Raw genomic sequence first — 22336 nt, forward strand, 5'->3', positions numbered from 1 at the left:
CAACCCTGCATCTTGGTCTGTTCAGCTGCCTAACACACACCATGAACTGGGCTCACAGACAACAGGAATTCACTTCTCACAGATCCTCAAGTCCAGGGTCAAGGTGCTGCTGACGCAGTGTCTGATGAGAGCTGCCTGCTGGTTCATAAAAGGCTCAGGTGGGGCAAGCATGCTGTCTAGAGCCAAGGCCCTGGGGCTCCACCCTCGTGACCTGTTCACCTCCAACTCCCATCACACTGGGGATGTGTTTTAACATAATGAATTTTGGGTGGGAGGCAAATAATCAGTCTTAGTTCATTTCTGCTCGATAAAAGATTACAGGAGATCGAGTAATCCACAATGGACAGAAGTTTATTAAGACACAGTTGTGAAGGCTAGGAGTCCCAGAGCAAGGGGCTTGCCCACGGGAGGGCTTCCTGCTGGGTACCACTGGTGGAAGGTGAGAGAAGGCAAGAGGGGAGCCCACTCTTCCACAGTAGCACCAGCCTGCCCAAGAGGTGAGGCCTTCTTGCCCAGTATCTCTAAGAGCCCCACCCCTTATTACTGTCACCAAGGCAGTTAAGTTTCCACGAATTTTGGCAGGACAGACATTAAAACCATAGCATTCTGCCCCTGGTCCCCCAGACTCATGTCCTTCTCACCTATAAAACATAACATTCACCCCAACCCTAAATCCTAACTCTTTCCAGCACCAACTCAAAAGGGGCAAGAAGGCAGAACCCTGTGAGTCAGACAAGCTAGGACTCACGACTCGGCCAACACCTCCGTGAGACTGCAGGGCTAGTTAGGCCCTTACAAAGTGCAGTGGGGGCAGCCACAGGACAGCCTCCCATCCCAAGGAGGGGGACAGGCAAGGTAAAGGGACAACAGGGCCCAAGCAAGCCAAGCTGACAGGGCAAACCCTACGAAATCCTAAAGCTGGGGTATAATCTCTGACTGTCCTGCCTTCCAGATACCCCAAGTAGGGCTGGGCAGCCACTACGGCTGTGCTGGAGTCTCATATGCAGCTCTCCTAGACAGGAGCTGTGCCACGGTGGCCCCACCGTTCTGGGGTCTTGGGTTGCCCCACTGGGCACTCTCTGCAGCGGCTTTTTTCCTGTGATGTCTCTGTACCCCTGCTATCCTTGAAGGCCAGCTGGAGGCTGCCACAACCTCTCCTCCTGCATCCTTCACATCTGCAGAATGAGCACCCAATGGGCACTGCCTGCGTTTATGGCAGTACTTTCTGGATCAGCACATACAGCCATATCTGGGCCTGAGTGGGTCATGGTTGGTGAGTGCTGTGCAGAAATGTGGGGGGGCAGAAATTTGGGGCCTGGAAAGCAGAACCCAAGGTCCCCTGGGCACCCTAGGCCTCTCCTTTGAAATATTTCCCTCCTTCAGCCCTGGCCTCTGGGCCCATGGTAGGGCAGCCAATGCTTCATCTGTACACACAGGCACTTGGCTCCACGCTGGGATTCTTCTCCTGAAAATGCACTTTCATTCTCTCTCATAGCCAGGCTGGGCAGCCTTCTGGCCACTACATTCTGCTAACCTTTCTGAAAATAGAACTCCCCATCCACATCGCTCTCGCCTCTGACACCCAGCTACGTGCAATCCAAGGCTCGCAGTACCTGGAATGCTGACCTGCCTGCAGATTTCAGTGCATATCTCTTTAAGTTCCACCTCCCACAAATCCCTGGGAGGCTGGCCGGGAACTTGCATCCCTCCTGCCTCAGCCTCCAGGACAAAGTCTCCCAAGTCCCTTGCCACTCTGGAACAAGGCTGGCCTTTCCTTGGTTTCCAACACCTGGTCCTCACTTCCGTTGGAGCCCTCACTAGATGCCTTTACTGTCTTGGGAGTCCTTTTCCAGCCTGCTCCTTCCAGGGTTCCCCACCCCACCCATGAACCAATTCTAAAGCCATTTTCACATTTTGGGGTATTTGTTGTACTAACAACCTCACTCCTGCTATCAATTTTCTTTCTTTTTTCCTTAAAAAAAAAATATATATATATATAAATATATATATATATATATATGGGGGGGGGGAAATAGTTGAACACAATACCTTTATTTTGTTTATTTATTTTTATGTGGTGCTGAGGATCAAATCCCGGGCCTTGCATGTGCTAGACGAGCGCTCTACCGCTGAGCCACAATCCCAGCCCTCCTGCTGTCAATTTTTTGAAAATTAACACCAAAACCAGACAAAGACAACACAGAGTCCCCTACCTAACCCATGGGAGATGGGATCCAATGCCCCCAGGGGATGCCACAAACTGTGGACGGCATCAGATTCTAGATATACTAGGTATTTTCCTACACACGCACACCTGTGGCAATGCTCAATTTAGAAATTAGGCACAATCAGAGACTAACCAATGGCATAATAAAAAAACCATAAAAATGTACCATAATGAAAGTGATGTAAATGTGGTCTCTCTCTCAACCTCACTGTATTTCACTTTTCACTTAATGGCTTCTCTTGGGCATTTCTGACCTCCAGCAGAATTCTCTTGCACCTTGGGTCAGTGCTAAGGAACAAGGGCTACAAGCAAACAGCATTGGTACTGCCAGTGCCTGTGGGTGGGTGGGGCATATGCATGGACATGCTGGACGCAGGGGTGGTTCACATCTGGACACCACAGAAGAAGAATGGTACAAGGATGGTGAGATTTCATCATGCTCCTCAGATTGGCACACAACCTGAAACTTATGCATTGCTTATTTCTGGAATTTTCCACTTAATATCATGGACTACAGCTGAACAAAGGTAACACATCAGGGAAAGTGAAATCATGGATAAGGGACAACCATCCAAAAAGAGAACCACAGACAAGTATACCTCACACACACAGATGCCAAGAGTCAACAAAACATCAAATCAAACCCAGCAGCAGGTAAAGGTGAGGCACCACCACACGGGTTACTCCAGGAAGGCAAGGCTGGTCCGGCACAGCAGATGGCCACCAGTGTGTGAATTCACAATGCGTTCACCAAGAAAGGCCACATGGAGCCCCTCCCATGAGAATAAGCGCTGAACAAAACAGCACACAATTAAAAAAAAAAAAAAAAATTCCAGCCAGGTGTGGTGGCGCCTGTGACTCCAACAACTTGGGAGGGTGAGGCAGGAGGGATGCAAGTTTCCAGCCAGCTTCAGAAACTTAGCAGACCCTGTGTCAAAATAAAAAATGAAAAGGGCTGGGGAGCAGCTCAGTAATAGAGCACCCCTGGGTTCAATCCCCAGCACAAACACACAAAAAAACTCCTGGCAAGCTACAAAGAAGAAGGAAGCTGTTCAACCTGGTAAGTGCCCAACAAAAGCCTATACCACCACACTCAGTGGAAGAGGAGCCTTCGCAAGTCCAACCCTGTGACAAATGCCAGCCAGGAAATGCAGGGAGCAAATGGACACTTCAGAAGTCAGCCCTGCACATGCATCATGAGAACAACCAAGTACTGACCCTACCCAGTGCTGCTGAGTGCCTGGACCGCAGAGCCACAGCATGGTGGTGCTCCACTCAGGCGCGCTCTTCTAGAAGGAGTCTGACAATGTGCTCACCAAGCAGGCGCGGTGATGTATTCCTCCAGCCCCAGCTGCTGAGAGGCTGAAGCAGGAGGACCACTTGAGCCCAAGCAGTGGAGACCAGCCTGGGCAGCACCGTGAGAACATGTCTCAAAAAGCAAATAGATATGCGAGATGATTCACTGTGTGACCAGGCCACCCACTCTCAGGCTCTGCCTAAGAGAAATGAGACCTGCTCATCATACACAATGTTACAGCAGCTCTATTCAGGACTGCAAAAACGAAACAAAACTCAACAAACAACAAAAAACATACAGGGGCTGGGGTAGTGGCTCAGCGGTAGAGCGCTTGCCTCGCACATGTGAGGCACTGGGTTTGATCCTCAGCACCACATGAAAATAAATAAATAAACAAGTAAAATAAAGGTATTGTGTCCATCTACAACTGAAACAACAACAACAAAACAAACAAACAAACAAACAAAAAAACATACAAACATGCTTCCAGGGGTGAACAGACTCCCCATGGTCATCCGTGCACTGGACTCTGCCGCAGAGCGGGGCAGTGGCACCTGACTCTCAAGAGGCACAATGCCTTGTGCAACAGTACACCACAGGCTGCATGGCCCCACTCACACACACCAGCCAGGGAGGACAGGGAGTGGCTGCTGGGTGTGCCTGGGAAGGGCGGGGGCCTGGGAAGACGGAGCCACCTGCATGCTGCCTACAGGGGTTAAATTCCAGAACTGCACCAAAAGGGGAAAAAACAGTTCTACTATGTGAAATTTTAAAAAGCACTAGGGAGAAAACTCATTTTACCTGTACAAAGCATGGCAGACAAGCAGCAGATGTTGAAGCAACAGATTCAGGTAACAGGACTGTGGCCTCAAAGTGCTGAGGAAAAATCACCCACCCAGAAAGTTAAGCCAAATAACCTGTACCAAGAAAGGGTGAGACGGGGTGGTGCAGGGGGACAGCTGCAATCCCGCCCTCGAGGTTCAGGCGGCGGATGGCTTGCAGAGAGCCCAGGCACAGGAAGTCTGAGGCCCCTGGAGAAAGAATGCCAGTGTTCTTTCTCAAGACAAGCAAGACAGAGACACAAGAAACACCGCGAGCAAGGAGACACGCTGAAACTGGCACTGCTGTTGCATGCTTCAGAGTCAGTGTGCTGGAGAGATGTGACGGAACTGAAGTCCCAGCTGACACGAGTGCAGAGGACGACCAGAGGACAGCACAAACTGAGACGCGCTCACTGATGGGAAGAGATGATGCAGCTGAGCACCAAGGGCGCCAAACCTGGCTGGGTGTGGCTCACAGGTGGAGTTTGCCCAGCATCTGCGGGAGACCCTGGGTTCACCCCCGAGCACTGGGAAAAAATAAAATAAAAAAGCTGAACACAGCCCAGAGGCTCTACCCCCAGGTAGGGAGAGTTGAAAGAAATGAAAACACGTCCATGGGAAACAGTGAATGTTCAGAGACAGCATTTTCAGGGTGACTAGTAAGTGGAAACCACCCAAATGTCCATCAACCGAGTGGAGACACAAACGGGTCCCTCCAATCCAAATGTAACAAAGTGGAACTCTGGCACCACACGGGTGCCAAAAGCCAGACACACACCACCACAGGCCGAGTCCCTCCACATGGCTGTCCAGAACAGGCAGATCCACAGGGCGAGGCGGATCTGAGGCCATTAGTCTGAGGGAGAGGATGGAGTGGCTGCTGTCAGGTTCCTAAAATTAGTGATGTGAACACTGGTGACCAGGACATGAGCAGGGCCCTCGCCTCCCTGGAGGGCAAGCACAGCAGGCCAGTCCAGCTCACAGGTCTCCCTGGAGGATCCCCTCTTCTTCTCCCCCTTTCAGCTGCAGCCCCTCTCTGCACTGGGGTGGGGACCGTCCTTGGCTTTCCTCTAGGTCCTCCAGACCTGTCACCCCTGCAGGGTGAGGTTGAGGGGACACCTGCCCCCAGGACAGCAAAGAGGCACCTGCAAGCGATCCCCTTTCACTCACCGCCCCTTCCCCACCCCAGGGACCCAACAGGTTGGCAGACCACCACCTCCACCCGCTTCTGCTCAGTTTCCACTCCCTGACCCACTTTCCACTTCCAAACGAGATTAGGACTCTTTGCTGTGGCCTTCTTCCCAGCTTTGTCCCCACTCCTCTCACTCTGCAGTTCCATTTCTTTTTTACCTTCTTCTTTTGTGTGTGTGCTCTTGCATGCCAGGGATGAAACCCAGGGCCTGGTGCGGGCGGGCACATGCTCTGCCACTAAGCTGTACCCCAGTCTGTTTCCTCCTTCCCCCCTCTTTTGGCAGTGCTGGGGAAGAAACTCAGGGCCTTGTGCATGCTAAGCTGTATCACCAGCCCTTCTGTTTTTTCCAACTTTATCTTGAGACAGGGTCTCAGTAAGTTGCCCAGACTGGCCTTGAACCTGTATCCTCCTCAGCCTCCCAAGTAGCTGGGATTAACACATCTGCACCACCACACCCAGCTTCATTTTTCTTTGAAGGGAAAGAAAATGATATCAATGATCCCTCAGCTTTAACCTGGATTAATTCTAAGAATATATGTTGGGGCTTGGGCTAGGGATCAGTGGTAGCACACTTGCCTGGTATGTGTGAGGCACTGGGTTCAATTCGCAGCACCTCATATAAATTAAAAAAAATAAAGGTCTATCAACAACTAAAAAAATAATATACATTACAGATAAACAAATCCCCAAACATAGAAACCCACTATATTAAAACAAAACTTTGCCTGTGATTCAGTAACTCAGGAGTCTGACAGGAGGACTGCAAGCCTGAGGCCAGTCTCAGCAACTTAGCAAGGCCTTTTCTCAAAAAGTAAAAAGGTCTAGGGATGTACCTCGGAATAAAGCACTCCTGGGTAAATCCCAGGTACCAAGACACAAAACAAGACTTTAAAACCAATATTCAACTGAGCCTATCTAAAATTTTAAGTTTCACACAAACATTTCAAACCAAGGACTAGTATCCTGGGAGAGGAGGAGGAAACCAGGTCAACATCCCAGTAGAACAGTGGACACAGACACAAACTAACAATTCCTGTAGGAGAATCCCAAATGAACAATGAACCTAATAGGGAGGGAGGCCTGACCCTACTTTGTCAGGAAATGTGCATTAGGATGGACTGTCCACACACGGTAAAGTCTGACAACACAAAGCACTGCAGGGACAAAGGTGTGGGCACCTGCCCCAGAGCAGGTCAGCAGCAGCTAAGAAGGGGAGACCCCGTGGCCCAACTCTCAAGGTCCACAGAAGGTGGCCAGGTCTGTGCTGATGCTCACAGTCATCAATATTCAAAGACATGGTCTCAGGACAAAGGCCAAGTTGTGTCCTCCAGCTACACACCACATAGCAGCGGGACGTGCCCAGCAAGCCACCACACGAGGGGCCTCTGACAGGTGAGTGAAAAAGCCAGCCACCTGCCCACATCTCAGGGCACTTTCTACACACTGTAAAACATAACACTCTCAGAAACACAGAGATAGAGCTCAGAAACCCAGGCAGAATGAGTGACAATCAGTGACAAGCATGTACATGACAGCACATCCCAAGCAGTCCTGGTGCTCACCCTCACTTGCTCGGTGCCTTTCTACCCAGTGACATCTCAAAACACCCAGTGGGAGGGGTGAAGGAGGTTACACTTCCTCCCAGTGGTTAACACACCAGCGAGCCTGGTGGCACAGCCTGGGACTAAGCGAGCACCCACACCCACGCCCCACCCACACAGTCCTGGGAACAAGCCAGGCCAGGATCCTTGAGTGACCCCCTGCATGCAGGGAGGCCAAGGGTCCACTCCTTTGCCCCACCATAGCCAGGCCCAGGATGGGGTGGTCACATGGGCCCTTGCCTCACGGGAACCTCTGGGGAGCTGGCAGCGGGGAAGGCAGCCCCAGTTGTTAGAAAAGGCCCATGGGAAAAGAAGGCGGCTCCAGAGGGTCACCCCTGCCCAGGCGGAAGCCACAGGCAATCTGAAGCCAGATGGACACAACTCATCACAGAGGTCTGAACAGTTTAATAGTGATTTCTCCACAGCCTGATGGTGTAGCCAACACGGGGCGGGGCTAGACACCGCTTCTCAGCCTGGCCAGCACAGACGGGCTCCTGTCCTAAGAGCACCTGGGTTCCAAGCACCCTTTCTCTTCCGGGCCACACTCTGCAGACAGAGGCCCTTCTCCCAGCGCAGACCACGCCTCCTTTCTGATGACTACACCAAAGGCACCAGGCCACCCACCACACTCTTGCGGCTCAGACAGCTCTGAAGCTCCCCTCTGGGCACCCCACCCAGGAACTCTCCCCACACTGCACAGAAAACAGTGAGGGCAGTTCTGATGGGAATCAGAAGAGCTCTGGCCAATCCCACCAGGGATCTGGGGTGAGCCATCAGGGTCTCTCCAGTCTCTGCCAGCTGAGGACTAGCCAACAGCTCCTTCCTCATGTGACAGTGAGCATGGCTGCAGGCTGAGGCCTCCCCAGCACCTACACCCAGACTGCCTGCCCTGCACAGCAGGGCTCTTGACCAGCGTGTCAGCTCCTCACTGAGCTCCTGCACCTGCTGAGGGGTGGCTACAGCCCAGTCAGGTCCACAATGGCCTTGATGAAGATGGCATCATCTCGCACGTAGGAATTCTTGGCCTCCATCTTGGACACAGGGCAGAAGAGGGGGCAGCCACTGGCAATGTTCATGTCGCTGACTGGCCTCTGGAAGGAGGATGAGGTTATGTCGGGCCTGAAGGCATCGATCACGTGTTCCCGGTTGTTCTGGTCCAGCAGCATCAACGTCACCTGACAGGAGGCAGCCCAGGGAAGGGGACAGGTACCCATGAGTCACCCAAGTCCTCCTGTGCTCTGGCTCCCAAGAGACCTGAAGTGGCTATACACTCCCAGAATAGAGCACTTGGGCACCCTGGCCACAACGTGCTCCGAGTCTTGCTTAAGAATGTGCCCATGTTGGCACCTGTGTGCATTGATAACTGGAACCTCAGGTCAAAGGGGCTGCTCCCTGTGCTGCCTCTGAACAGCACTGACAGAGAAGCAGCACACTGCCCACCTGGAGGAAGGCACTTCTGGAGAGAACCCCAGACTCCCTGGCTGCAGACTGCTCATCGGCACTGGGCCTCCTGCCACTCCCCCTCCCAGCTGCCCCCTCTGCTGGCTGCTGGAAGGATGGTGGAGGGAAGGGTCATCCTCATTCCGACCTGGTCTCAAGCTTCAAATCCTCAACCAATATGGACCTGGTTTCAAATACTTAATCATACCCCCAGACAGCCCTGTGGCTGCCACCTTCCTCTGGAGCACACGCTCCCAGATGGACCTTCAACCCTACTGGTGGATCATGAAGCCAGTTGCCCATATCTTAACCAGCACTCAGTAACCATGGAACAGACTAGAAACTACCAAAGCCTCATGCACCTGCTGCACCCTGGAGGACTCCCAGGAACTCCCCCAGGCAAGGGGATGGCCTCTCACACCTTCCTGTCCCAGACAACCTTGCCTCTTGGAAGTTGCACCCCAGGGGCTCCCAGGCACTCCCCCAGACAAGGGGATGGCCTCTCACACCTTCTGGTTGAAGGGCCACCGCAGGAGGGCATCATTGGGGCCTTTCATCACCACAAAGAAGAGAGACAGATGTGTTCCTCTCCCGGTGCCATCACCGTTCAGGTAGACTCGAAGACACATCTTGTAGCCATACCTGCTGGTGTAGAAGGCTGGAGAGATGGGAGGGCCAGTTAGGGCGGCAGCACTCTTCCTGCCAGGAGGCCCTCCCACAGAGAGACGAACACAGGAGAACATCCAGCTTCCAGGGTACCTAAATATGCAGTTGGTTGCTAATGGAAATAGTTTTTCTTTATAACGATTAAAATAGCAATTTTAGGAACCCTTAATGTTACCCCTATTCTGGCAATGCACGAAATAACTGTGAACCTAGAGGGGAGGAGCAAGAACCACCCACTCCAGCATCTGAATCAGAGGTGGGAGCCAACCTGCCTCAGGAGAGGAAACCACCGGACAGAGGCCCAGAACAAGCTCGAGGTAATGTCCCTCACATGCAACAGTGCACAGTCAGGAGCAACAGCTGCAGCCTGGCCAGGCCACATGGGGCATGATCTGCCACTCTGGACAGAAAACGCAGCCAGGGACTATGATGGCTCATTTCAGTGGCACCTGACTGGTTAAGGAACACCTAGAGAGCTGGGAAAGCATTGTCTGTGGGCGTGTCTGTGAGGGTGTTTCCAGAGGAGGGGGGGGGGCAGTGGAGGACTGAATGGTGAAGACCCGACCAGCCATGACCCAGAAGGAGCACAGACAGAAGGAGACAGGTTGGTCTACCTCCCCTGGAGCTGGACAACCATCCTCCCTGCCCATGGATATCAGAGATCCAGGCTATCCTGCTTTTGACTACAGGACAAGTGTCTGAGGCCCTGGTGTCCTAAGGCCTTCAGACTTGGGTGGAGCCTGGCTTCTAGCAGCCAGGTCTCAGTCTGCAGCAAGACCTGCCGTGGCCTGCTCAGCTCTGCCATCTGCGGTTACTTCTAGCAGCCCCTCTGGTGCACTTATGTACTCATCTGCTGTACAGTGGGTCTGGAGTGTTCCCCTGGGCCCATGTACTGAAGGTTTGAACCCAGCCTGTGGCACTGCTAGAAGGTGACGGAAACTACAAGGTGGGGGCCTATGGGGAGGTCTTCCAGTTACTGGGGGTGGACCCTTGAAGGGGAGAGTAGAACCCCCAATCCATTGCTCTGTCAACTCTCCATCCGTCATCAGACAGAGGAGTTTTGCTTCACCACAGCTCCCTGCCATGAAGTGCTGCACAGGCCCAGAACAGTGGGGCCAAGCCACCATGGACTGACTGCAGGCTTCAAAACTCGGAGCCAAAATACATCTTTCCCTCTTTTTTTCTTTTGGGATTGAACCGGGAGGCTGGCACATGTGGGCAACACTGAGATTTGCCGCTAGCCTGCAATCATCCATTTTTTACTTATTTACTTTTTTTTTTGGGGGGGATAACTTTTTTAAAAAAATTGTCTACGGACATTGATTTTATTTATATGTGGTGCTAAGAACCAAACCCAGTGCCTCACACATGCTAGGCAAGCACTCGACCACTGAACTGCAGCCGCAGCCTTCAATCTCTCCTCTTCAGGAAGTGCTGACTACACAGACTCCACCCTGTCAGTTCCAGTCTCCCCCCCACACTGCCCTGGAGCACCCTGACAGTTCCACAGACTCCCACCACACTTCCCTGGAGCACCCTGACAGTTCCACAGACTCCCCCCCACACTGCCCTGGAGCACCCTGACAGTCCCACAGACTCCCCCCCACACTGCCCTGGAGCACCCTGACAGTCCCACAGACTCCCCCCCACACTGCCCTGGAGCACCCTGACAGTCCCACAGACTCCCACCACACTGCCCTGGAGCACCCTGACAGTCCCACAGTCTCCCACCACACTGCCCTGGAGCACCCTGACAGTCCCACAGACTCCCCCCACACTGCCCTGGAGCACCCTGACAGTTCCACCCAGCCAACAGTAGCTGACCTCCTCCTGCTTCTCCACAGTTCTGGTTTCAGGCTCTGAAGAGGAATGCAGGCCATACCCAGTCCCCAGAGCAGAGCCCCAGGCATAACACTTGAAAACCATCTTCCCTGCTTTCCGCAGCCACTGCCAGATGCAAGCACAGGTCACCAAGTCTTCTAAAGCAGACTTTTTCCGCAAAAAGGACCTTTTGCACAAGTGTGGTTCCTACACAACCCCTGCCATGATGGCCCTTCATACCAGGCTCTCTATAAACGTCCAACGAATGGCACTAGTCCACCTGCAGAGGAAAGCCCAAGGGGAACATGGCACAAAACCCATCCAGAAAGAGAAGCACCATGCCCCACAGGCTGTCCCAGAGCACTTCCTTGAGGTCTTCCCAAGACAAACTTGTTCTTTCAATCTCACTCCAAGGAAGCCAGAGTGTATGGTTTTTGTTCATTTCTGGCCCTTGCTGAAGGCACTACAGGATGTGCCACACAGGAGGGTGGTGGTGCAGGTCCCTAAAGAGCAGGGACAGCAAGCCAAGGCCACCCAACTAGGGGTCTCAGCCTCTTAGCCTCAATCCCAGAACCTACTGTTTCATCAGCAGGTTCCCTAAGAAAACACAAAAACAGAGTGTCCTCCAGGGAGATGGTATCTAAGTCTGAGCCAATGATGGGCCTGAGCAGGGACAGGGACGACGGCCAGGGTCATGCCACCACCAGGAGGGCCTCCAGGCACAGAGGAGGTGCTCTGAAGTACCCAGGAAGGTGGCTCCAGCAGCATGCTGAGAAGCACAATCCTGGCACGGCAGACCTTGTCACAGAAACAAACTGGCCCACAACTAGACGGCCCTCCTGGCCCCACAGGAGTGCCTTCCGGAGGAGACCCACAGGTCCCCTTCAGAAGACCTCAGGCCTCCAGTTTGCAGCAGACACCAGAAGCCAGACCACAGGGGTTGACCAGCTCAGCCACTAACACCCGAGAGCGCCATGTTCCTCCTTATGCTGGCCCATCTTCCATCACCATGCCCACGTGCCCTCCGCTCACCCAGTGGCAAGGGGCACACCCTGTGAGCAGCCAGCCTGACATCCAGCAGTTCTCATGTTGCCCAGCTGAGGGGTGCCTCAGAAGTACAGATGCTCCTGGTGTCAGCTGGGATGCTCCCAGCCCTGCCTCAGGAGTCATTCCATGTGGCCACTGGGGCAGGGGACACAGGTGTACAGAAATGCAGCAGGGTAAGTGGGGAGCTCTGAAACAACACCTGGGGAGAAGATGGCAGGTGTACGGCCAGCCACAGCCTCCTGGCGCTTCCTGGCAAAGTCTGAGATCTTCCATATAAAGACCCCATCGTAGGTGGATGCCTCCAACTCCAGGACCTTCTGCTCCAGGTCAGCCATGGCCAGGTCCTTCAGGCCAATGCTCCTCTCCAGCTGCTGCACCTGCAGGGCAGTGGTCACCACATGTGCCATGGGCCCCAAGCCCCCACCTCCCATACCCAGCAGTCTCAGGAGGACAGCCACCCCAGCTCCCTTGGCTCAGCTCTTCCTAGGTCTGCTCCTTCCAGGTATGAAGTGAGGCTCCAAGTCCACACTGAAGGCTCTGGGCCTAGTGTGCCCAGAAGCTGCACAGCACAAGTTACGTGACACTGCTGATGCCACCCTCCCCGGCCAGAAAGAAGAGGTTTTGGCTGTCACACCTTGTAACCCTTCAGGTCCCTCAGAGAAATGTAGGTGGCCACAGCCGAAGGAAGGCACCGTGCTCGGCTTGGGGTACAGAAGGGGTTTATGCTGCCTAGGCTCCAAAGCTGATGAGCCACTAGACCCCACCAGGCACAAACCTTGTTACTCAGGGCTTCAATCTTATCCTGGTCTAACCGGTGCTGCCGGCTGCAGGCCTCAGCAGTCACAGCCACCCTCTCCACCTCTCGGTTCAGGACACAGACGATGTTCTCAAAGGTGGCCGTCTTTTGCTCCAGGGTCTGACACCGCTGCAGTAGCTGTGGTCCCACCTGGTTCTGGCCCCCAGGGAGAGTCTGTGCCTCCAGGAGGGAGCTCAGCACCAGGGCCAGATGCTCCCGCAGCTGATGTGCCTCATGCTCCAGCAGCTCCTCAGCCTCCATCTGTAGACACAGGGCAGGAGGCTTCAGCTATGTCTGTGCAATGCTAATGCTGGCCAAGACAGCTGTTGTGCTGTGGGCCTTATTTCACTGAGGGCATACGGCCATCAGGACACAGGAATACCCAAGACACTGGTAACAGCTGGGCTCAATCACTTCCATCCTTTTTCTCTGTACCATGATGTTTAATCTGCCACTGTCCAAAAGTATGTTTCAAAAATACAAAGCTTTCGGGCTGGGGATGTGGCTCAAGTGGTAGCACGCTTGCCTGGCATGCGAGCGGCCCAGGTTCGATCCTCAGCACCACATACAAACAAAGATGTTGTGTCCGCCGAAAACTAAAAAAGAAATATTAAAAAAAATTCTCTCTCTCAAAAAAAAAATACAAAGCTTCCTATGTAACTTGCTTTTAAAATAAATAGGCAGCTGGACAATGTGAGCTGGACAGTGTGGCGCATGCCTCTAGCTCCAGCACTCAGGCAGGCGACACAGGAGGGTCACTTGAACCCTGGAGCTTATGGCCAGCCTGAGCAACACGGTGAGACCCTGACTCAACACAAAATAAACAGACAAAGGAAAAAAGAGGGCCTCCAGGCACAGAAACAGCTGTCCCTGCAGGAGGGTGGGAAGGCAGGGCTAGACACCACCAGGCTTTCTTAGGGATGCCTCTATTATAGGTCTGTCTTTGCAACTAATTATCTTTCAAACTTCTGCAACACAACTTAAAAATGTTTAAAACTCTCAAAAATTAAAAGTAAAAAAACAGAAAGGGCGAGCTGGAGTTGTAGCTCAGTGATAGAGCACCTGCCTAGCACGTGTGTGGCACTGGGTTCAATCCTTGGCACCACATAAAAATAAATTTAAAAAATAAAGGTATTGTGTCCAACTACAACTTAAAAAAAAAAAAAAAAGGTATTCTGTCTATCTACAATTTAAACAACAAACAAACAAAAAGACACAAAGGTACTCATTTGGATGCCCAGTTAGAGGCACAGTCACCCAAAAAGCAGAGGGTGCCCTTGGTACCTGCCCTCTCTTCAAGGCATGAGGTTGTTGGGAACAGGATGTGTGTGATGAAGAAATGCAACTCCCAGAAGCCTGCTGGCTTCACCAGCAGGGGCATCAGTGCTGGATCAACTAGGTTACCAGCAACACTGCTCGGATCTGGAGCAACCCATGAACTCATGATGGATTCTGAGTTAATCTGAGTACTGAAGAGGCCCACAACAGGGACCAGAAAATAGCAGCACTGGCCCTGGTGGTGGGCTCTAAAACTACCTCCTGCATGGAACCCCACTCCTCCTAGACAACAGCAGCTCTCCTCTTCACCACTGCTCAACACAAAAGGCTATGTGAAAAATCACCAGACAGGACCCCCCACCATGACTGCTGCCACCACTGAGTGCTGCTAAGCTCATTTTCCAGAGGAAGAGGCATCAGCTGGTGGACACTATCCCCAGACCTGCAAGTGCTCGGGGTGCCCACCCACTCAGAACCTCCCGAGGGAAAACTAGAGTCCAGACCTCAAGGGGCTCTCATTGTACAGAGCAAGAGGGACAAGATACAATGACTGTGAAGACAGAGCAGGTACAGGTTGGTCTGCATGGGTAGAGAAAGGTTCTCATGGACAGGGGCATGCAGAGGTCTGAGGGGCCCCTGGAAGTTGGCAGGTCAAGGGCCTGGGGTGGGAACAGATCAGCAGTCACCAGCAGAGGTCAGGGCCAGGGTGAGGGAGGGGTGAGGATGGAGAAGCTCGGGGACTGCAAGCAAGGACAGACCAGAGCAGCCATCCTGGGGCAGGGTGCAGCTGCCAACAGTCAATCGTCTATCACCTGGATGTGAAGTCTGGACCAGAGCAACATCTGGCACAACCGCCAGGCATAGGGCCTTTGGCTGAACAACCAGGTGATGGTGGTGCTCTTTTCTGGTGAGATGGAAGGCAGGGGATGGCAGGATGAGTCAAGCTGGCTGTGGTGAATATGGGATGCCCACTAGGCATCAAGGGAGGCTTAGGTGCCAGGTGAACACACACATTTGGTTAAAGCCAGGACACTAGGCGATCTCCAAAAGAATGAGAGTGAATGGAGTTCCCAGGCTGGACCTGGGACCTGAGGCCAGGAGGAGGGGTGCCACAAGGGAGACCCAGGGGAAAAGCAAGGAGGCTGGGGAACCAGGAAGATCTGCACTGCAGGCTGAGTGAAGACTGTGCCCAGGATGAGGGACAGGTTTGCCCAATCTCTCACTGCAGACCCTTGGACTCACCATCTCAGGGCAGCCAACAGAATGGAATCTGCAGGGGACCTGGCACTTGCCACACGTCCTGACGTGGTCATGAAACTGGAGGGGTGAAAGGGATGAAGTCACATGGGCTGCTTTTGCTTTAGCTCACCCCACTGCACCCCTTCTGCACTGATCATGTCAGAGTTTACACAGGGAACCACTGGCCCTACCGTCACGGGCTAGCTCTCATCAGAATAAAACCTGACCACCCATTTCCAAAGCTGTGCACACACACATCCTGGCCACTAGCCCTGTCAGTAACTGAGGTGGGCTGGCATCTCGGGATGCTGGTGGGTAGTCCAGGGTGTTCATGAGGAAGTCTGCGTCCCACAGAAAATAGCCACACTTTGTCACCTTCAGTTGCAAGGATGCATGGCACTGAGGCCCTGGGGCCTTGGGGGCCACACATGGGCCCACAACCTACAAGTGCCAGAGGACAGGACAGGCCTTTGACAACCCCAGCATGTGCCATGCGGCAGGAGAGCAAAGATGGACCACGGAGGAGCGCACGAGACCCAGGAAGAGGCCCCAGTGCAGGTATTGTGCATACTGTACTCAGACCAGGGGAGGAAAAGGACTGCTGCTTTGACAAGCAGCCTGAGGGCGAGGCAGCAGCTGGAGGACGGAGCCCATGTGGGAGCCCTGCCTACTCCACTTGCAGGCTGCACCGTGAGAAAGTCATCCTACAGGTCCTGGGAGGAAGCCCAGAGTGGGGTACACCCAACTACACATCAGAATCCAGGAACAGTGACAGAAGTCCTCAGACACTGCCCCCACATAGAGGGCTAAACACACCATTAAGCAACACAGAAGAACAAATGATCACCACCCCTACCCCCTGGCACCTCTAAGGACCAGAGAGGAGCCTCCTATGGCGTCTCCCAGCAAGGAGCGCAAGTGCACTCACTCTAGGAAGTGCCACTGGGAACCCCTCAGCCAGTACTATGCAGAGCCTCCCTCAACACCACACACCAAGGGCAGGTCTGCAGACAGAGCCTCACAGGGGACTGGGCCAACACTATGACACACACCCCTGGACATCTGGGAGCACACATTCTACAGGTTCGTTTTTGGGGCACAGGACCGTTTTACAAAAGTATGGAACATTTCTTAAAGTACCATCTTTAAAAGTCAAAAGCAAAATGAAATAAGCAGCCTCAATGAGTCAGAGAACTACTTTTGGTGGCTTCAAAACACAGTCATAACCTATAGATTCTCAAAGCAAAGAAAGACAGCAATTCCATCAAAAGCCAGCCACCAGCCACATGGCCAGCACTCACACTGCTGCTGGTGCAGAGCTAGGGCACTGAGTGGGACAAAAGAAGCTACCAGGTTCAAGTCACGAGGACTGGGTTTTCTGCAAAAAAGAGACATGACCAAAACTCAGGTAAAGATCTGGAATGAAAAAATTGCTATGAAGCCCCAGAGTATTTTTTTTTTCCCTAAAAAAACAGATGTTTTCAGGTGAAACACTGGGCTGTGGGAAAGCGTGGAGCAGGAGTGAGAGCCCCTCCACCAGACACCCCACTCTGGAGCCCTGTGTACCAGAGAAAGCTCAACAACGGCTGGGAAACCGGAACCCTACTGCAAGGGGACGTGGTGGGGAGGCACAGCTGGAAATGTGTGGAGTCCAGGTCCACCAAGCCAGCTGTCTGGCCTCCTGAGTCTCTGCTTGAGAGGGACATCCCCCAGTGCCCCCAGCAAACCGTGGCCTGGGTTACTGTCACTCTCATCATCAGTGGCAGATATATTACCACATGTAAAGGCATTGTGGCTGCCCACTGCTCCCAGGTTTTTCTGGGCCTGAAGCCCACAGCCAAGGCCAGCACCTGCTATCATTGATAGGCAGCACCTGCCTCACTGATGGGCATGAAAAGACCTAGCTCCCAGCTCTCCTTTCAGAGAGAAAGATACCACCAAAACCTGAGGCAGCAGGGTAGACAGGGCCCAGAGAGGCCGTCAGCATGGGACTGCTCTAGTGGACCCTTAAAGGGTTTGATGAGTTAGGCAGGTGTTTCAGACCAAAAATCAAAAGCAAATAAAAAGATAAACATCCACCACCTTTAAAATAATTAAAGCAAATTAACTACCCATATGCCAGTATGCCTGCATATGTCGGGGACACAAAGAGAAATTTTGCATTACAACTGACCTCAGAATGCAGTACTTGGACCACAACCCCCAGTAAGATATTCTTCCAAAGACAAAATAGACCTCAAAGAAATTGTAAACTTCACTCTTTTTATTGTACTTTCATTTTAAATCTATCATCTATATACACATAGAATAAAACAAATAAATTATTATTAATGCTGCCAAAAAGTCGGATTTCCAACCAGAATATAAAGTTTAAAGAGCTAGCCATGGTGGTGCATGCCTGTAATTCCAGTGACTTGGGAAGCTGAGACAGGAGGATCCTAAGTTCAAGGCCCTCGACAACTTAGCAAGACTCTGTCTCAAAAAGTTTTAAAAAGCGGGGCTGGGGTTGTGGCTCAGAGGTAGAGTGCTCGCCTACCATTCATGAGGCACTGGGTTCGATCCTCAGTACCACGTTAAAAAAAATAATAAAATAAAGAAAAGAAAAAAAAAATATTTTAAAAAGCGCTGGGGATCTGGCTCAGTGGTAAAGCACCCCTGGGTTAATTCCCAATATAAATATATAAATATATATAAGTATGTATATTATATATATAAAAAATAAAAAAAAATTAGAGAGAGAGAAAGAAAATTCTTACAGAGCTGGGTCTCTTGCTCCCCAAGAGTCCAGCAGCATGGCAAGTCCTGCCATCCTAACATGCCAGGGCCCTGACTCTCCACCTAATCACTGCATCCCTACAAGCCCTGCAGTATCCAGTCCCCTCACTCTTAGAAGCAGCAGTGTGAACTCCTTCTTCGCTCTCTCCTCTGAAAAGGCCTAGGAACACAGACAGTCAGAGAAGCATAGGGCACTGACACTGAGGCCCCTAAATGTCACTTTCCACCAAGGACTGAACTCCAGGCCTGGATGGGGACTTTCTAGAGGAGCCACACACTGGCACTGGGTACTGCACAGGTGAGGGACCTGTGAGAAACAGACCCAGGGCACCTGAGGATGAGGGCCCTGAGTATGAAGATGAAGATGAGTATGGAAAGCTACATGCCCTAAAGACAGGAGAGAGGAACAAAGCCCACCAGACCTGCTGGTCCAGGCCAGTTCTCTCACTCTATAATGGAAAACCACAGGGAGAGGATCCATCCTGGCTTTGGTGGATGGGCACCGATAGAGGACACTGCAGACTACACTCAGCTGGGACAGCACCTGCCACCACAGCAGACAGCCTGACAGCACTGGATACCAGGAGGCACCCTGGCCACCACACCCATCACAGGCCCTCTATAACATTCCATCAAGGGTTGAAGCTGAACTTCACTGAACCCCCGAGCCAGCTCCAGTCCCTGGTGAAGGCCAAATGCCACCTCAAGGAAGCACTCAGCCAAGGCAATAGGAGAACCTTCAACAGGAAGCTCAATCAGAGAAGAGAGACCTGGCCCTCAGAGCAACCCATTTTAGGACTAGGGCCATCACTCGTATTTAAATGGAAGCAAATCAGACAGGCACCAGCTGAAGGGCCAAGAGAACAGGATGGGCTTGGACAGTCTACAGTCCCTCGTGCTGCCATCCAGACACAAAATGCAGCCACTGGCGTCATCTGACCTCTAACACCAATGCAGTCACACGCCAGCTCTTGCCGCTTCAGCCTCTTCATCCCCTCCCTGACCTCACAAGCCAAGAAGAAAGGTGTGGCAAAGTACATTTCTGCAAGCATTCCCAAAGTCCCTCCTCGCGGGGTCTTCCTCCACAGCGCTGGCTCTATGCAGGGAAGGGGCCGTCCTCCTCACAGGACGAGCATGCGAGGAGATGAATGCCTGGACCCAGACATTGAGGTCTCCACACCCTGGTCTCCTGCTGCAGACCCCTTGCTTGAGGCCAGTACAGCACTTCTCAGGTGCAAGCACAACTTTTTTTGGGGGAGGGCAGGGGTACCGGGGATTAAACTCAGGGGTGCTCAACCACTGAGCCCCATCCCCAGCCCTATTTTGTATTTTATTTAGAGACAGGGTCTTACTGAGTTGCTTAGCACCTCACTGTTGCTGAGGCTAACTCTGAATTCACGGTCCTCCTGCCTCAGACCCCCAAAGCCATTGGGATTACAGGGGTGTGCCACTGCACCTGGCAAGGACAACTTTAATGTTTAATTTTCACAATAATGAAGATGTAACTTTGGCTGGGGATATAGCTCAGTAGTAGAGCACTTATCCAGTATACTCAAGGCTCCATCCCCAACAAGGGAAAAAAAAAAAGTGACAAGGTATGCCAGAAAGCAGGGCACTGGCTCAACCAGGAGGGTGGCTGTCATGCCCGAGCAAGCCATGCCCATCCCGTGATCCCAGCAGCAGGGAGGCTTTCTGTTGTCTCTAGGCACATCATGTGGCATAGACCCTCACTGCAAACCCTTAAGCCAAGGTCCTCAGGACATAAGGAAGCACCTTACCTTCTCCCGAGGGATCTTCTTTTTACCACAGCCTTCACAGGTCAAAGGGAACTTGGGGCAGACTTCATGGTGTGCCTTGAAGAGAAGCAGTCAGGGGCATGAGGAGGGGACATCAATGCCAGGCACTAGGCAGTGAGGGAGGAAGAGACTGAACAGTCTCAGATGGTGGCCGGCTTAGTCCCCAGCATGGCACTGAGGGGAGGCGATGGAACCTTCAAGAGGTGGGGCCTAAGCTGGGCATGGTGGCCATGTCTATAACCCCAGTGACTTGGGAGGCTGAGGCAGGAGGATCACAAGTTCCTGGCTAGCCTCATAATTTGGCAAGACCCTGTCTCAAAAAAAAAAAAAAAAAAAAAAAGACTAAGGATGTAGCTCAGTGGCTAAGCCCTCCTGGTTCAATACCCAGAACTGGAAAAAAAGATAGGGCTGGGGACATAGCTCAGCTGGTAGAGTGCGTGCCTTGCAGGCAACAAGGTCCTGGGTTCAACCCCCAGCACCACACACACAAAGACAGACCTAGGGGAGGACTTTAGGTCCCTTGGGGATGTGCACCCCAAGGAGTAATGAAAGCCCAACACCTCCCTCTTCCTCCCTTCCCTCTCCCAGAAGTTTTACTCCACCATGTACTCCAGAGCCCAAATAAACCTTTCTCTCTGTAAGTGGATTACCTCAGGTACTTGTTAGAAGGGAAAGCTACCCATAGGGGACATGGCCACAATGCATTGCGCTCCAGGCCCTTTGGATTGCGACCACTCGGGGATGCCATGTAAGACCTGTTGGCTAGCAGTCTGGGGAGGGACAGCTTGGTGGTGGTGATGCACTACCCCACACCTGAGTGCCTGAACCTTTTCTAAAGTTGCTCCGCATGGATATTACGCCCAAGCCCAGTCCCACCAAGAACCCTCCACCCTATGGCCTCAGGAAAGCTGACACTGTGGGAACAAAGGCAGAGGAGCCAAACCAGCTCCACCACTGGCACTGAACCCAAGCTGTGGTCCTGCCCTGCCCCGCACACCTCCAGGTCAGCATGGCCACAGGGCTCCTGGCAGTGCTGGCAGTTCAGGTTCCTCTCTGGGCATTCCTGTTCCGCGTGGCGCTCCTTCTCCCCAAGGCGGACCAGGCCTTTACACGCAGGGCACTCAGTCAGGAGGAAGGGGCAGAGTCCTTCGTGGCAGCTCTAGAGACAAAGAAGGCATCAGCAGAGCACAGGCAGACACCACAGCACAGCAACCCGAGCACACAGTGTCGCATCCCTGGGTTGTGCTGCTGTCCCTCCTGGAGATCCCCTCCACAGGTCAAAAGGACAGTGGAGGTCCAATGTGCCCCCCCCACTCCCAGATGCCAGGGACATGGATCACTCCTTGTCCCAGACTGAGCCAAGGTGACACCACAATTGCTGTCTGGGTGGGCACCACCACCCTGGCTCCCTGTCTCTGCCCTCACCTCTGGAATAGCTGAATGCGCACCTGGTACCAGGGTCTCTCCAAGACAGCTTCCTACCAAGCAAGCAGGTCATGCCTCAGCCCTCAGTTACAGTGAATAAGTGGAGCCAGAGGCCACGCCCAGAGACATGGAGACACTGTGAAAGTGGCCACCCTGCAAATAGCACCAGGTCACCCAGCAAAAGACAAAGGCCCAAGACCAGCCCAGCCATGGTGCTGGAGGCCAGGCCTGGTGGGGCTGTTTTAAATGCACAGTGTTACATGTGGGAGACCAACCTTGCACGTGACTGAGTCACACTCCCCAGCTGGGTGCTGAGGCACTCAGTCACAGAAATGTGGCAGAGCTTTCCCCACCCTTCTTGGGTTCGAGGGTCCATGTCTCATGCATGGGCGTGTCTTCCTATATCCCCATGGGTGGAGCTACGCTCACCTGTTCCTTTGTTAAATAACCCCTTGCCCTGTTTAGGACAGAATCTTCCATAGAAGTGCCTTGTGTGTGTCCCCTTCTCTTACTGTGCCCTTGGGTGTGGCCTACCCAGATGTCAGTCAACCTGCTGACAGTGGACATCATGAGGATAGACTCAGCCCCCTGAACCTGACCCCTTGCCTCATTTGAATAGCTTTTTCTCAATAAAAGGGATCAGCGCGTGCTCTTGCTCTCTCTCCTGTGGACCCTTAAGGTCAGAAGAGCTGTCACAGCGACCCCAAACAAAAAGGTATTTGTGTCTCTTGTGAGGTTATTTTGTGCAGCCCAGTCAGCCCAGTTCAACTGAAGTAACCCCTGAGCCTTTTAGTCGCGAGAACAGAAACCCGGCAATTATACCTGAGGAGACCTACATTGTGAGGAAAATGGACTGGGCCGAGGGGACCAGAGTGAGAAGCAGGGACCACCGCAGAGCCCACTCACTGGTCCCAA

The 22336-nt window shown here is 52.8% G+C and overlaps 1 protein-coding gene across 10 annotated transcripts in view; it reads right to left on the reverse strand.

Moving 5' to 3' along the window:
* The window catches only part of Traf2 (TNF receptor associated factor 2), a 38872-nt gene that overhangs the window by 1078 nt on the left and 15458 nt on the right, over positions 1-22336 (reverse strand). For 6 of the 10 annotated variants that reach the window (XM_046465346.2, XM_046465344.2, XM_058585894.1 and 3 more), the window contains 7 exons: positions 20994-21155; positions 19979-20053; positions 15429-15503; positions 12888-13169; positions 12312-12489; positions 9088-9236; positions 7529-8313 (listed from right to left, as the gene is read on the reverse strand). In XM_046465346.2, coding sequence (XP_046321302.1) covers positions 8095-8313; positions 9088-9236; positions 12312-12489; positions 12888-13169; positions 15429-15503; positions 19979-20053; positions 20994-21155 — 1140 coding nt within the window. In that variant the 3' untranslated portion in view covers positions 7529-8094. Of the gene's footprint in view, positions 1-7528; positions 8314-9087; positions 9237-12311; positions 12490-12887; positions 13170-15428; positions 15504-19978; positions 20054-20993; positions 21156-22336 lie in introns of those variants that run through there. The other 4 variants (XM_058585897.1, XM_058585898.1, XM_058585896.1 and 1 more) reach the window with 3 other exon arrangements.

This window comes from Marmota monax, unplaced genomic scaffold, assembly GCF_021218885.2.
Source record: "Marmota monax isolate L192 unplaced genomic scaffold, Marmota_monax_Labrador192_F-V1.1 WCK01_AAM20220418_F8-fsc00167, whole genome shotgun sequence".
Classification (NCBI taxonomy): Eukaryota; Metazoa; Chordata; class Mammalia; order Rodentia; family Sciuridae; genus Marmota; species Marmota monax.